This window comes from Cyanistes caeruleus, chromosome 3 (assembly GCF_971803275.1).
Source record: "Cyanistes caeruleus chromosome 3, bCyaCae1.hap1.1, whole genome shotgun sequence".
Taxonomy (NCBI): Eukaryota; Metazoa; Chordata; class Aves; order Passeriformes; family Paridae; genus Cyanistes; species Cyanistes caeruleus.
This window is the reverse complement of record NC_141703.1, coordinates 98799975-98816267: the sequence shown is the minus strand read 5'-3', so window position 1 is coordinate 98816267 and position 16293 is coordinate 98799975. Positions and strand designations below refer to the sequence as shown.

General features: G+C 36.3%; 1 protein-coding gene across 1 annotated transcript in view; it reads left to right on the top strand.

The window, feature by feature from the left end:
* Nucleotides 1-16293, top strand: part of LTN1 (listerin E3 ubiquitin protein ligase 1) — a 30616-nt gene that overhangs the window by 679 nt on the left and 13644 nt on the right. Inside the window, exons 2-15 of the mRNA XM_086883326.1 lie at nucleotides 1221-1424; nucleotides 1738-1836; nucleotides 2843-3073; nucleotides 4053-4105; nucleotides 4528-4708; nucleotides 5477-5650; nucleotides 6754-6944; nucleotides 8130-8274; nucleotides 9000-9785; nucleotides 10279-10320; nucleotides 11493-11685; nucleotides 14039-14278; nucleotides 15278-15431; nucleotides 15679-15829. Of these exons, the coding sequence (XP_086739452.1) occupies nucleotides 1221-1424; nucleotides 1738-1836; nucleotides 2843-3073; nucleotides 4053-4105; nucleotides 4528-4708; nucleotides 5477-5650; nucleotides 6754-6944; nucleotides 8130-8274; nucleotides 9000-9785; nucleotides 10279-10320; nucleotides 11493-11685; nucleotides 14039-14278; nucleotides 15278-15431; nucleotides 15679-15829 (2844 nt within the window). The remainder of the gene's footprint in view (nucleotides 1-1220; nucleotides 1425-1737; nucleotides 1837-2842; nucleotides 3074-4052; nucleotides 4106-4527; nucleotides 4709-5476; nucleotides 5651-6753; nucleotides 6945-8129; nucleotides 8275-8999; nucleotides 9786-10278; nucleotides 10321-11492; nucleotides 11686-14038; nucleotides 14279-15277; nucleotides 15432-15678; nucleotides 15830-16293) is intronic.

Sequence of the window (16293 nt, the reverse complement as noted above, 5' to 3'; positions counted from 1 at the left end):
TCCTCCCTGGATTTAGGGAAGACTAGGGAATGCAAAGCAGCATGTCCTTAACAGCTCACATGCAGAAAAGGTGATTTATACCCCACAAACTCACAAAACTACTGCTGTCATTAGGAAATAAAAGGTATTTGCATCATGAGGTGTCCCAGAGGACATTAAAGCATCAGTCAGTTTTGGGACAGTCTTTCCAAGAGAGTGAGGTTGAAACAAACCTGAGCTAATAGTACAGGGAGCAAATGGAGTAAACTGGGAGAGGTGTTGAGCTCTAAAACACACACTGTGTGATGGTATTTATTATACTTGTTACATATGCATGTTTTTGTTCCATTCCTCTAAATAATTTTCGGCCACTTGGTTGCTGGGAGAGTCCTTTATTTTGTCTATGTGTTTTTATTTCTTCAGAGAAAAAAGGAGCATTCCCTGGGAGCTGTATTGGCCCATGATAAGAAGTAGGAAAACCAGAAACAGTGAAGGAGAATAAATAGTTTCTTAATAAATTGTTTCCTTGCAGGAGGAATTTTCTGTTAGGCTTTCTTTTTGTAGCAAAAAAGCAATATAAAGCAATAAAAGCAACGAAATTTTCCATAAGTATCCATGCATTATGAGAAAAGAGACTTCTGATTCACAGAATCACAGAAATGAAATAGACTCACAGAATTGTTTGAGTTGTAAGGGACTTTAGAGCTCATTCAGTCCCACCCCTTGCCATGGGCAGGGACACCTTCCACTAGTCCAGGTTGCTCCAAGCCCCATCCAGCCTGGCCTTGAACACTTTCAGGGATGGGGCAGCCCCTACTTTTCTGGGCAGGCCTGAGTGTCAGGGCTTCACCACCCTTACAGGCAAGAATTTCATATGTAATCTAAACCTATTTCATTTCAGTTTGAAGTCATTCCTCCTTGTCCTATCACTACAGTTCCTGATGAAGGCTTCTCTCCAGCTTCCTTGTAGGCTCCCTGCTGATACTGGAAGGATGTTATGAAGGCTCCCTTTTCTATTTCAGACTGAACAGCCCCAACTTTCTCAGCCTGATCCTAAAGAGAAGAATCATTTTCTAGGTCAAATGTCTATGTTTAAAGCACAGGTGGACTCTTCTTTGAGAGACTTCTATTTTAATTAGCAGGTTAATTATACAATATAAATAGGGTCATATTTTCAAATGCATGATGTGCGGAAAATAAAATTCAATTGTTAATTGACTCCTGTCCCTGCTTTTTTTCAGCCTTCTAGCAGTGGTCGAGCTGCAGAGCTCCTTGCCAAAGAGCGTGGAACAGTGCCTGGGTTTATTGGCTTTGGAACATCTCAGAGTGATTTAGGATATGTTCCTGCAATTCAAGGAGCAGAGGAGATAGACAGCCTTGTGGATGCTGATTTCCGAATGGTGTTGCGAAAGCTTTCTAAAAGGGATATCACAACCAAGTTAAAAGTAGGTGTATCCTTTTCCCCCCATAATTTATTTCTTTTTAGTTAGAGAATAATACATTTTTCTTGAGGGTGGAAGAGCAAGGGGAAGTAACTAACAGTAATTTCACTTTGGTGGATTTGCTAGAACTGCAATCCAGAAGATATCTTGGATAACCTATAGCAAGGTCCATTATGCAGTTATCTCTATAGATGCTCTTTTGCAAGAAATGAATTGTTTTTTGGAAAAGGGAGTCGCAGTTTCAGATGCAAACTGGTAAATTACAGAACATATGTACCTGACTTCTTAAGTCATGCTCTTGATATTTTGATTTTAGGCTATGCAAGAGTTTGGGACGATGTGCAAGGAAAGAGAAGCAGAAGTTGTTAAAGGTGTTCTTCCTTACTGGCCAAGAATTTATTGTAAAATTTCACTAGTAAGTATTGAAGTATTTAAATTAAAGACTTACCTATATACTTCCTGTGACTACCTTTAAGGTGGTCTTTGTTGACCTATTTACCTTTGTTGGAATTACTGATTTGTTCTAGGAGAAAGATAAAGTTGAAGGAAAATACTGTTCTTTTTTTGGTGGACTTATTTCAGTATTGGCAGTCTGTGGAATCTTAAACTGTTGATGTCTGTGCTGTACTTCCTTGATAGGTCTGTTAGACCTTTATGTTTAAAAGATGGTACTATATTTCTTAGGAAAAGTTCTTTCATGTGGATTCCAGAAGGGCTAGAGCATCTGTTCAGTTAACATAAATTATAAATTAACCTAGGAGTAATATCTGACCAGAATTAACACTAAAAAAAAAAAAAAAGCCCAAACCCAAATATGAAAAGACAATGTGTAGCCAGATTAGGAATAAGTATCTTGATATATGTACTGATTTCCAAGCTGTCTAGAATGGCTACTGTTGAAAGCATCATATGGGACAAAATTAATCATTATTCTTATCCATTAGAGTAATTCCTACTGTTTCTCTCTGGAGTCAAGAGTGTAGAAAATCATAATGTTTTAAATTCATATGCAAATAAAAGATAACAGTGCACAGCTTTATGGTCGTTCTAATTCAAAAGACATCTTCAAGGCTTCCTGTTTCTCCTGCCTCTTGTCTGTCTGTAAAATGTTTGCATAAATTGGAAACAAAAACTGTTGTTAAGGATATCAGGGAAAGGTTACAATTCTGAGTATACAGCACTTTAGGAATATGATGCTACTAAACTGGGACTCTTCTCATACCTTGGGTTACCTTGGTAACCTTGGGTTACCAAAAAGTGTTTGTCATTGGTGTGTATTTTTAAATCTATGTTTCAAATCCAGTTAATTGCAAACCCAGCTTTTTAATCACCACTTTTGCTTTGAAGTACCTGAAATCAAAGGTACATTTCTTAAACCAATAAACCTTTCTCCTTTTTTCCTTATTTTCTTTGTTTAATAGGATCACGATCGCCGTGTTCGAGAAGCAACTCAGCAATCTTTTGAGCAGCTGATTCTTAAAGTAAAAAAACACTTAGCTCCTTACTTAAAAAGTATCATGGGTTACTGGCTGATTGCTCAGTGTGACACTTACCCCCCTGCTGCTTCTGCTGCAAAAGTAGCTTTTGAAAAAGCTTTTCCTTCAAGCAAACAACCTGAAGCCTTAGTATTCTGTAAGGATGAAATTCTTAATGTGAGTTTATACTTTAGTATTTCTTTAAGGCTTTGTGTGTATCAACTACTATTATAAGTTTAAAAGTCATCCTTCCCCCATCTATTCTTCACAGTTAAATTTCTTTCTCACCTAAAACTTTGTCCCTGTGAAGAGAACCATAGAATGGTTTGGGTCGGAAGGGACTTTTAAAAGGTCTTCATGTTCCACCCCCTGCCATGGACAGGGACAACTTCTACTAGACCAGGTTTTTCCAAGCCCTGTTCAACCTGGCCTTTAACACTTCCAGGGATGGGGCAGTCACAGCTTCTCTGGGCAACTTGTGCCAGTGCCTCACCACTCTCACAAGGAAGAATTTCTTCTGTAAGAAAATATAAAAAAAAAAGAAGACTAAAGAATGCAAAGAAAAAATACATCTGTTTTTTGGACTTGAGAATGATGAACCAAAGGAATGAATATCAATTTCCTTGTGTGCATTCCTATGTAATGATGCTTAGTCAACACATAATGTTGCTGACAGATGAAATGATGCTGGAGCAGTTTAGCTACAGTGAAGAAGGAATGAGGAATGTTGAACAGTGTTTCAGCATCTACAGGTTTAATTCTGGCCAAGGTTTATGGTCTTCTGCCAGTCAGATATGATACTCAATTGACTGAATTAAAAAAAGGTAAAAGATTGCATTGCCAGCCCATCATGTGCAAACCTAACTGTTTCGATTTGCCTCAGTTTGGCTTCTTTTTAGCAGGAGCACATTGGCAATAGGGCTGCAATTTACTAAGTATTATGAAGAATTAATTCAGACAGTACCACAGCTAGTATGTTTAGGATGAGTCAAATTCTTTTCTAGTGTGTTTACTAGCATGTCTAAAAATATTAGAAATACAACTCAGAGGTTGTGAAATTTTATTGTAGGGCTGTTTCTGGATAATGTGTGGACTATATTGTTCACATATAAATATTAGATTTCTTTGTGTTTATGTGTGTTGTTTTTCCCCGTAGGTACTTCAAGATCACCTTCTGAAGGAAACAGCTGATACGCTCAGTGACCCTCAGTATGTTTGCCTGCTTAAATGTATATTTAAGACTTTAAGTCTTGGTCTTTATTGGGTTCTCTGTCCCTGGAAGTAGTGAATTTAGTTTTGTTTGAGGACACAGAGTAATTACTTGAGTCCAGATCCCAGAACCCTTGTTTGGGACTTCAGTAAAAATGGTTTTGAAAGTGTTACCAGTTATCTAATTCTTGTTTCAGCTCTTTTAGAATAGCATTTGTGAGTAGCTGGAAGATGAGAGGACTTGAAACTCTTTTTTTTTCTCACACTTTATAGTGTAATATAGAACCTATTTACATTGCTGGCATCTGGAATCGATAAAAGAACACAACAAAATGAAGGCAGTTTAGTTTAGACAGACTTGGGATGCCTACTGTTCTATTTGTGGTCCACTTTTGACTTCTTTGTTTGTTTTGTTTTCTGAGAACTGTACCAGCAGAAGAAAGGGAAGCCAAATTTTTCCGGATTCTGACCTGTTCATTGTTAGCTTTAAAAAAGTTGCTCAGCATGTTGCCAAAGAAAGAGATGCATTCATTGGAGGAAAAGTTAATGTCACTTCTGTCCCAAAACAAATTTTGGAAATATAGCAAAAACAGCGTATCACAGGTGACTTTTTAATTTCTCTTTTATTTTGCTTGGTTTTTGTTAAAAGTCATACCCTTAACCTTAGGAAGTATTAATACTTGTATTCTACAAGGGTGAACTTGATACTTTGCTTAGATTTGAAACAGCCTTTAGGTTTCTAGGTAGATTTTAGAAAGGCTAAAGAGACTGTTCAGTTAACATAATTATGAATCTTTTCAATATGGGACTAATATCTGACCAGACTTAATGTTAAAAAGCCCTCAGACTCGATATAGATAATATTGCTTGAAAATTTATCTAGTAGGCTAAATTTTTATTTCCATATCATCACGATCTACTTCTTGGCAATCTGCTGTTATTTAAAATTCATGTAGAAGATACATCCTTGGTCAACTTACAGCATGTGTTCTTAATACTTTGGGATTTTCATTTTTTAAACCATTTTACTGGTCTTTAGTCTGCCAAGACCAGCCGTGCATAGGGTGATGAATTCTTGCAGTAGCATTTTGCTTAAAAGCTTTAAGTTGCTTTTGGGAAAAAAAGCCTTTTGAGAAGTATATGAAAATACAACTTTTGATAAACATTTTATCACTAAAAAAATTACATTAAATATTTGATAAGACTGCTTGATAACTGCTTTGTTTTGCTTTGTTTTTAATAGTATTTTGACTTTCGTTAATATGTTAAAATATGGAGATGATGTGTTGTAAGGTTTTGTTGACTTTAAAAGTAATCTTATAAACTACATGTAGTGACAAATTCTATTTTTCCTTCTGTGGCCTCTGTCAGGTTCGCTCAGCTTTCTTTGAGCTGATTTCTGCTTTTTGCCAGCACTTGCCTGAGGTGATGAAAGCTGAAGCACCAAGAGTTTGTCCTGCTGTTCTTTTCAGCATTGATGACAGTGATGCAGTGGTGTGTCCTGCTCTTTGGGAAGCAGTGCTTTACACTATCACCACTATTGAGGTAATGTGGGAAGTGTAAGGGGAAGATTTTTTCATTAAAGTTAACTTTTCACCAAGTGTTGTTTTCCATGTAGAATTAGGAAGACAGACTTGACTGGGTTTTCTTTATAATTAATAACAAGAACTCCTTAAGGCTACATCCTCCTTCTTTCACTGTAACTTTCAACTTTCATAGATCATGTCCAGCATATCTGAAAATTAGAGTTGTTTTATGAATTTAATTTAATTTCCCTGAAACATTTTCATTAAATGTAGTTACTAGCAAGTCAAATAATGCTTAAAACCTTTTTGTTTGTTAAAGACAGTTACAAAAACGACCTGCAGTGCAATTTTGGTTAGTTTGTTACAAAAACGATCTGCAGTGCATTTTGGTTAGTTTGTTTCCCTTCAAATGTAAGGGTTCTATAGCTTTTTCTTTTTCTTTTTTTTTTTCCCCCTTAATTTTAAGTGAAACAGCGGCTTTGAATTTATTAGGAGGATGAGGATGCTTTGAGGGTTTAACGCTGCAGATCCCTTTTGCAACTGCTGTAATGAACTGTAATGAGTTTTCATGAAGAAAAACCCCTAAACAGATTTTATTCAACTAGTTATAAATATAGGTACCTTGAATGATCATAAATGTGATGATAAATAAAATAGATCAGATGACAAAAAAATTAGGGAGGGGAAGTGCCAAAACATTTTCTAATTGTCAGAAAGTTTTTGAAGAGAGTTGTGAAATTAGTGATACTTCTAAATTCAGTCATTGGTTGGCCTTGATAATGAGAACTTAAAATTAAATACAGGACTAATTACAATAGTGATTTCTATGAAGCATCATGAAAATATTATTGAAGAGAAACCTTTAATTGCAGTTGGCTAACAAGGAAGGTCAATGGATTTTAAACATTGCAGAAATAGTTTTATCATGTTAACTTCACAAGCCAAAACAGGGAGAAAGTAATTTTAAAGAATAGTGGCAAGTGAGCAACTTAACAGAATTTAATTTTCACAATAACTTGTTTCAGCTATAATACAGGGAGGTAGGTTAAATGGCTACCTTGGGAGTTCTCTTGAAGGAACATGCTGTTATTTAATTTATAGTAAGTGAATTTCTTTCTGTAGGACTGTTGGAGTCATGTAAATGCCAGAAAAGGAGTTCTGCCGAAGCTCTGGGCAGTGCTTCGAGAAGGTGGGCGAGGATTAGCGACTGTTATCTACCCAAACCTCCTGCCCTTCATTAGCAAGGTGCCTCCTGATGTTGTGGAGCCAAAGCTGGAGTACTTCAGAGTCTTTTTCAGCTCTATAATTCAAGGGTATGGACCACAAATGTATTTATTTAGAAACAGTCTCTTTTACATTTGGAAATAAAGAAACTAACCTTTAAGTATTTAAAGATGAATAAGATAATATTTTTAAAATTCTTTTTAATATCCAAAACTGGAGTCAGTCCTTTGTGGCTGTTCCTGTTGTCTTAAACCTTCAGCTTTCCTTCTGATTTTACTACATCTTCCTTACATGAAGCATTCTTATCTTTCCTTGTCAAAGCTTTGTGTTTATTCCATGACAAATTTGAATATGGAACATTAATTATAATTAAGGGTGATTCTTAAGAGTGATTAATTACTTCTCACCAGTGTGTAATTCTTACAGAGGGGATTAGCTTTGTGATAGTGACATTTCCTTTATGCAGGAACTGTAATTCTCATGATACTCATTTATTTTTAAAGGATGAAGCTGCTTTTACTTTGTGCCTTTAAAATACATCAAAATCACCTTTCTGTCAAATGTAATTTAAATGTGCACCTGTACATTATGTACTGAAAAGCATATAGAAATTATTTTATGAAATACTGAAATTTCATTTATTTAAAAAAAAAACAAGTCTCAAATGACGTTGGTGTGGCAATTACCAGAGCTTTTGGGGAAGAGAGTTATGTAGGAGTTTGTTTGAAAAGTGTATAGAATTTTATTACATGTAGGACAATGATTGTAATATTTCTGTGATCATTTGTGCGATGTAATTATTAAAAACCAGAGAAATTACAGGTTTTCAGACTCAAAACTGGTGAGACTGTCCTTAGGTTGCTTTCTTTTTTTTCTCTATGTTTTCCTATTTTTCATCTTTTTTTTTTTTTTTTTTCTTCTGTAATGACAAAAAGTGATGCTTTCTGAACCTCTATGGTGTGTATGGAAAATTGCAAAAGAGTTTCGCCCGCTGTCTGAAACATGAGACAATGTGCTATATATGGTTTCTGTGTTTCATAGGTGTTTTTTTTTCTGAATGCTAAGACCAGATGAAGAAGTTATTTTAATATAAGTTCTATTAATTGCCTGGGTTTAGCAACCTTTTAAATTGACTGTATTTTGATCTGACTCCTGTAAATGATTCTATGATCCTGTATTCTCATACTGGTGTTTGGATCAGAACATAATTGAGGGCACATTGACATTCATACTGGGTTTCTTGGAAGCACAACTGACTGTGTGTCCTCTCACAGGTTGTCACATGAGAGGACAATAGCCAGCCCTTCAGAAAGTTCAGCAATTATAACTGCATTTATGGAGTGTCTGTGCTTTGCTGTACTACAGAAAAGAGAAGGAGAAGACCAAAGCCAAATTCATCAAATGCTTATATGTGACCAGGTATTTATCAGAAATACTGGATATTGTTGTGTGTACATTTAATAAGTCAAACTTAAAGAAAAAACTTGAGTTTTAGGTGATTATTTACTTATCTGTTGAGTTTCCCTAGATTTTATGATGAAAAACCACACAGAATTGCAAGGCTGAAAAAGACCTTCAAGATCATCCATTTTCACTGTCAGCCCAGCACCACCAAAATCGCCCCCCAGACCATGTCCCCAAGTGCCTCATCCAGGTGTTTCTTAAGCACTTCCAGAGGTGGTGTCTCCACCACCTTCCTGGGCAACTTATTCCAATGCCTGACCAACACTTACAGTGATTTTTAGTTTTTTTTTCTAATACCTGGTCTGAATTTCCCCTGCTGCAATTAAGGGCCATTCCTTCTCATCCTTTCACTTGAGACATGGCAGAAGAGACCCACCCCCACCTCCTTTCAGGGAGTTGTAGAGAGCAATGTGTAACAAAATTAAAGGTACTGAATTTAGGGTTTTTTTCTTCTGGTGAAATAATCCTTTTTGCTGTGCAATTGAAGTTATATTTAAGGGGAAAAAAGTGCCTCCCATCCTGTATATTTTTATAAAGTATTCAAACATAAATAATCATCATATTTGCAGAATTGCTTCCAGAATGTTTTTCAGAATTATATAATTTCTTGGTATTATAAAAAATAAAATGATTTTCTAGTTTGGATCACTGTTCTTTAATATATTTTTTTGTCTTTATAGCTAATTCCGTTTACCAATGCTGTACTTAAGGAGCCCAAGTTACAGAGTGGACCATTATTTTATCAAATAGCAGAAATGCTGAGTTCCTGGGAAGCTAAAGCAGAACTCTCCAATGATGATAGCACAGATGAAGTTTTCCAGAAACTGTTGTCAGATTTTTGGGACCATCTTTTAAAAATGTGTATACTTCATGTTGATAGGTTGGATGCTGATGAGAAATTACTGTTTGCCATATCTGGTATGCTAGAAATTCTTCAGAATCCAAAGAGCGCTACGAAACCAAGCAATAGAAAATCTCTAAAAATCAGATTTACAGATGAGGATGAATCTGAAAGGAACACAGAGAGTCGAAAGCTCACAGAAGTGAGAAATAGTGATTCTGAAATTCAGGCTGACTTTCAGCAAACTTCACGTCTAAGGAAAGAACCTCTAGAGAACTTAGTCTGCAACCTGGCTGAGCTGAGCATTGTGTATATCAATGAACAGAAGTCAGAACAGCATTTGAAATTTCTCTCTGCCCTGCTCAACTCCTTTTCTTCAAACAGAGTTTTCCAAGTACTTTTAGAGCAGGGAAATGATGTAAGCCCTGCTCAAGCTGAATCCCAAAACGAAGTGAAAGCCCATATCCAAAATCCATCTGTACAATTTCTGTATATGAATTTAATAACTTGGCTGAAAGAAGACTGGAGAAAAGACACGCATTTCCTGGTTGATATTTTATACAGTGTACTTCATTGTTGCAACAATAATGATGAAAGGAAAGTCATTCTTGATGATTTAGCAAAGGTATGACTTGGACATGATGTTATTAATTTTTATCAAAGTCATTACTGTTATTGTGGGCTGTGGTTCATTAATAATCTTACTTTGGCACTGTCGCATGGAAGATAATTCTAGATTAATTTGGGTTAAATTCAGCATTAGGAAGGTACTTTTAGGAAAGTTGGACATGATAGTGATGGGTGTAAGGTTCTGTCCCTTTCTATATAGTATAAATCATTAAAAAAAAAGTATCAGAATTTTTATTTCTTGTTTCTCTTGTTTCTTTATACAGTGTACTTTAATAGTAGCCATTGGTAGCCTTTTGTATAAATACAATCCCTTACTGTATTTTGTGGGAGAGAAAGGTTTGGAAGACAAAAATAATATAATCAATAACTTTGTTACTGAATTTTAGCAGCTTCTCCTTATGCCTACAGAACAGTTAAAATGGCATTATTGCTTCCTATTCAGCAAAGATTTTTATTAAATATTGGGGAATTTTGTTTTTCTCTTCCAGATGGATTTGAAATGGGTTATTTTCCTCCAGATAATTCAAAAGGTACCTCTTAAGATTTCTTTTTGTTCTTGTTATGCATAGTTTTTAATAAGTCTAATTTAATGTTAACTTTGAGACTCACATGAGTTTGTAGTTGTAATTTCCATAGTTTGAAAACATTAGTTTCAGAGTACTGTTTGTTTTAAATGCATTTAAATCTGGAGACTGTCTTAAAAATGAAGGGATGATGCCAAAACAAAAGAATCTTTGCTCCTTCTGAAAATGGTCAGTTTGGTTTTTGAGCCAGAGGAATTCCTCATTTGTTGACCATCTCTTCCAAGCTAGAGAGAATGGAGCTGGGGATTAGACCTATAATTTAAATGATTATTTATGTCATCATCCTTACAAGGAAAAGGTAGTATTCCATTTTTTCACACTGAGTACTGACAAATTGACATTTAAGTAATTGGATGGGATGAAATAGGAAGTGTATGATGAATTCTTGGACAAGAACTCATTGCACTTGACCTACAGTCCAGTGCATAGACCATATGATCTTCCCTCACATATGCTGTGTATTTTAGAAATTTTATTCAGGTTTTATGATTTTGTAGCTTACAGTGGTTCATCAGCAAAATAATGTTTTTAATTTGTGACCTTCTATTTCTTCTTAAAGAAATTCAGGTGCTGTAAACAGTTTTTATGTTTTAAATAGATATTATTTCAGCCAACTTGCTCATCCAGAAGTTATTTTTCTAATTCTAGTATAGGAGTTTCCTGGGCTCTACAGTTTGAGGAGAAAGGTAAAGGAAGCATGACTTGTTTCACTCTGCAGTAGAGATCTGACCCAGCCATAAGTTGCTGTCTCTGGCAAAGAGAAAGTTGGGGGGTGTTGTTACAGATGTAAAATCAAAAGGCTGTTTGTGGCAGATTATATCATTCTCGCTCTGTGTATGCAAGTTTGACATACTAATCATATGCTTAGGAATAAAAGTTAATTGTTCATAACAGGGAGCTGCCCAGAGAAGCTGTGGCTGTCCCATCCCTGGAAGTGTTCAAGGCCAGGCTGGACAGGGCTTGGAGCAATGGTCTAGTGGGAGGTGTCCCTGCCCATGGCAGGGTGTTGGTACTTAAATTGGAACTTGGAAGATGATCTGTACAGTCCCTTCCAGTCCAAACCATTCTATTATTCTATACCCTCAAAAGATTCTTGGAATGTTTTTCTTGTGATCCAGGCATGCTCAAGCACATCAAAACTTTCCTTAGTCTCTGACTGGCTCAAAGGGGACACGCTTGGAGAAAAACTGGTAATGCTGGCAGATGATCTGTGTCACCTGGGTTTAAAACCTAGAGCAGCCTCATCAGGATCAGCCTCTTCAGAAAGGTGGACCCTCCTGAGCTTGGTGTTGTCACAGCATGTTAAAAATGGTGAGCATATATAATCCTTGGAGTTCATGAAGTGTAAATGCTGCACTTAGCCTCTGCATGAGGTTGAAAGGAATTTGCGATCTTCAGAATACTTCATGTAGAACATTTAAGTTTTTTTCTGGTAGTTTTTTGTTGATTGGTTGGTTTTTGTTGGGGTTTTAGTTTCTTAGTTTTGGGCTTTTTTTATACCTAAGCCAGTTCACTACATCCAGTTTAATTTTGTAAACACTAACTTGCAGCAGTAGCTGCCATTTTTTTGGTCCACATTGCTAAACAAGGGCAGTGTTTAAAGAGAAAATTCAGTTTTGCAAGTTCTGAGAACTTGAGGAAAATTTAAGTAAGCTTGATCTATCAGCTGATGTACTGTAAAATAATATGAATTTTTAAACCGTAGCATGTGAAATTTACCTTCAAAACTAGAATACCAACTCAATTGTTTCAGACCTATGTGCATTTTAGTAATGCCTTGTTACAGGATCTTTAAATTGTTTTGGGCCATTTCCATTTATTTTCATGTCTTTTAAAAAGTCTGTGTGTGTTCTTATGCTGTATATGTAATCTGATTTTTTTTTATTAATAGCAGCCTATATAATTTATTTCCTGCATTTTTAGTATCTAATATAGACTTCCAGGGTAGTTCAATTTTCTTCATGTTTTCCATGTAAAGTCAGCATTTGCTTTGATCCCTGAGGTGACATATTTCAGTGTCAGTGGATGCTGTGCACATTGATGGTGCTTTCAAGTTTCAAAGGTGCACACAGGCAGCTCACTGTAGTGGATGTACTTAGACAAGTTATCCTGAGGGTGTCCTAAGATTGTTTTTTCTGTTACTGGAACTTCTAATATAAAGGACCATCAGGAAAACCCGTTTCCTCTCTCCACAGAGAGTTCAGCAAATGTGCTTGTGAGTCTGTGATGTTCTAGGGCTGATTGTCCAGTGACTTTTCTTTTTGACTCTAGAGCCAGAGACACTCTGAGCTCATTTTCTGCTGCGTGCTGGGTGACTTGTTTTTAAATCATACTGGATGAAGCCTAGGAGATTTTGAGGAGCTATAGTGGTTCTTGAGTTAGTCTTTCAAGCCAAAGTAGAGTATTTGGACTTTCAAAAAGAATCTTCTAATGAGATCTCTTATCTAAGTTATGGCAAATTGTTACGGAGGAAATAGAAGAGCCTTTCATGGATCAGTAGCCTATGATGAAAGGAATTCAAGGGGAAAAAGGATAAATAGTGAAAGGAAGTTAATTGTTACTGAAACATCACAGACCCATAGCAATGTGTTGTCATACTTAGTGCTTAAATGATACAAAAGATTACAAAATAAATCCAAAGCCAGTAAATATTACAAGTATACATGGGAAGAACACAATTGTAACTGTCAATTTAATGATAGATTCTGATCTGTTAAAACTCAAAAAGAAATCTTCAGTCATTGTGGTGTTTCCCTGTAAGTGACAGATAGTAAAACAGGAGTACAGGTTATTAGAAGCTGCTGTGAAAAGAACAGAGGACAAATGAAATTTTTTATAGTATCTAGTCAATATACTGAATATATTGTCAATATCTAGAATACTGCATGTAGTTTTGGTTATTGCAATATTCTTGTTCATCTATATGCTTTTGAAAAATGTGTAATAGAATATGCCCAAAGAAATCTGCTAGGGATGGTTAGACAAGCAGTGGATCTACTGCTTGTAGATGCAGAAAAAAGGCTAGAATTTGTCAGCTTCTGGTGGAATTGGTTAGGGATGGGGTCGTGCTTAAGAGCCACAAAATCACAATTTATATAGGAAATACAAATATGAGAAATTTATCATTATTTCTTTCAGTGGAAGAACGTGAGTTTCTAACACATGCTTAGATAGCAGTCTTGAGGGGAAAGAAAAGTACACTTCTTCATACAGTTTATAATTAAATAATGGAACTAATTGCCTCAGGATACTGCAGAGTTTAAGGATAGATGTTATTGGCTTGCTTTCTATCCTATGAAAAAGGATCTAAGCATGTTTGTGGCTATATGCAATAGTCCAGTGAGATCTGGGGCTCACAGTTGGCTGCCAGAAGCTAGGAAGACATAAAAAGGGGAGGGATCACTTTGCACTTGCTCTATTTTAAATGCCTTTTCCAAAGCTGCTTCAGTTGGTTTAGAGAAAAATACTTGGCAGTGTGAAATGTTGGCTGGTGTCTATGAAATAAGAGAGTGTAGTTATCCATTAGACTTAAACTGCTTTGCACTTTATTTTGCATTCAGAATTAGTGAATAGAAATCAAATTGGTCCATATTAATATGTCATCTTTGCACGGTCGTGTTTATCAAGCAATTAAAACATACTGTCTTTTTCCTCTGCCCAACAGAATCATTGATTGGTGAAACTTTTGTTGAAAGGATTATTGATAAACTTCAAGCAGCTCTGTGTAAAGCGAAGGATCTTTCTGAAGCTGGAAATACTGAACCTTCAGTATCTTTCATCTGTGATGTGGCCTCGAGCTTTTTCAGCTCAGTGAAAGGGTGTTTGCTGATGCCATCCTCAGAAGACTTGCTCCTTACCATCTTCCAGCTGTGTGCTCAGAGGCAGGATGCAACACACTTGACAGGTAATCTGGAAAAAGAACTTCAACTGAGCCTTTTCATAGGTGATGATTACATCTAAGTTCTTCCTATTCACGAAACACAGTCAAGTATGTGATAGAATACTGAGTTCACATACACTGAGCATTTGCAGCTGTAACTCATGAAAATCTGCTTTAATTTACTGTGCTCATAGGTACTACTAAGCATCAAGTCCTGAACATCTTTACAAGGATTTTGATGCTTTTTTAATGTTAGTATCAGCTAACTTGGAGGCTGTGATATTGCACACTATTTGGACTGTTACAGAAGTTGTTAAAAGTCTATGAAATATAACAAATGAATATTTTTTTGTTAGTTTTGTTAGTTAGTTTTGTTAGCAATCTGGGGAGTCTCTGAAAACCTGTGTACAATCACTTCTTTACAGATAACATGTATTTATTCTGAAACCATTTATATTGGCCAAGTTGCCCAGACAAATTGTGATCCATATCTCTCTCTACCAGTGTCTCATGTTCAGACTGAGATCCTGATTTATATTCTTTGAATGCAGAATTTGAGAGTGCTAAATTGTTACATGCATATACTGACATTAATACGAGTAAATACAATGTTTCAGTATTGTCGTAGAAGTGAAGTAGGTCAGTACTAGCTTGGAAACCACTACTGCTTTATAAATGACTATTGATGTTGTGAATGTTCCATATTTTGGTAGAAAGATCTGTGGTTTTGAAGATTGTATGGCCATATGGTAGCAGACAGCAGGAGCATCACTCTTAATTAAATTGAATCTTACTTGTGAGTCACAGTTAATTTAAAATTGCTGTGCAACAAGAAAGCTGTGTGTGCCTTTGATAGTTTTTGCATGTAACCACAGAAAAGAGGATTGTTTTCCTACTGTAGGATCTTTAGACATTTGATTGTTGCTGTATGCTGTAGGTTGTAATTACAGTTTACCTGTTTGTGGTGGTTTTGCTTGTCCATTTTTTGTTGTTTTGTTTTCTTTTTTCTTTTCCCTACAATAGATGTACTTGTATGCAAATTAAAGCACACTTGGATGTCTGGTGTAAATTCACTTGTGCATCAGCTTCAGAGCACTCAGAAACAGAGCACCTTTTTGCTTAAAGCTGCACTGTGGGTCAAGAACCAAGTTCAGTCATCCTCTTTAGATGTTAAAAGGTAATTGGGATGCCTGTTCCATAATGTATCATTCTCCAAAACAAACCAGGATCAGTGCTATAATAGCCTTTGTTTAATTAACACCTGTAATACTGAAAGACTTTTCAGCCTCTTGGAGGCAATGGGTAGAGCAGAACTTAACCACCCCTGGTACTGCATGTATGGAGCATTGTATCCATGGAAAATATGCAGGTGGCTCTTAATGAATATTGCCCAACTTGTTTGCAGCGTTTTCTCCTTTTTTCAGTCTTCAGGTTTTGATCTCTGCAGTCAGTGATTTGTTGTTGAAGCTCATGGAAGCTGCTGGACAGTCTGGATATCTTGTGAGAGCTTATGTTGAGCATGTCACACCAAACAGAACGGAGTGGGGGAAATTGCACGAGTCTCTGTGCTCTGAGGTATGGAAATGATAATGGATTGCACAGGGTGGTCAATCTTTCCTCAAGCCTCTGTCCCCTAGGGTGGTAAGCATTCTTTCTTTTGACATAGCAGTGCACTTATGAATGCCATATGTTTGTGCAGAGGTTCTTTTCAGCCTCTGTCCATAAAGAGGACAAAATCTCTATTTATGGACCCATCCAGTACTACTGGAGAAAAATCAAAATCCATGAAATTACCCTTTTCTGCACAAAACACCAGCAACTTGCTTTACAGTTCTGGAATTTTATCTGACAGAGTAACCGTTATGAAGATGTTTTTATCTCTAAGTTAATTCTTCATAAAGATCAGTTTTGTGAAAGACACCAATATCTGCAGAGGAGTGTGGTGTGCTATCCATCAACAAAATGCTGACATACATAGAGTAGAGGGTTGGGAAGGACAGCAATTTCCTGTGCAGCCAACAGTCTTCAGTAACCCTACA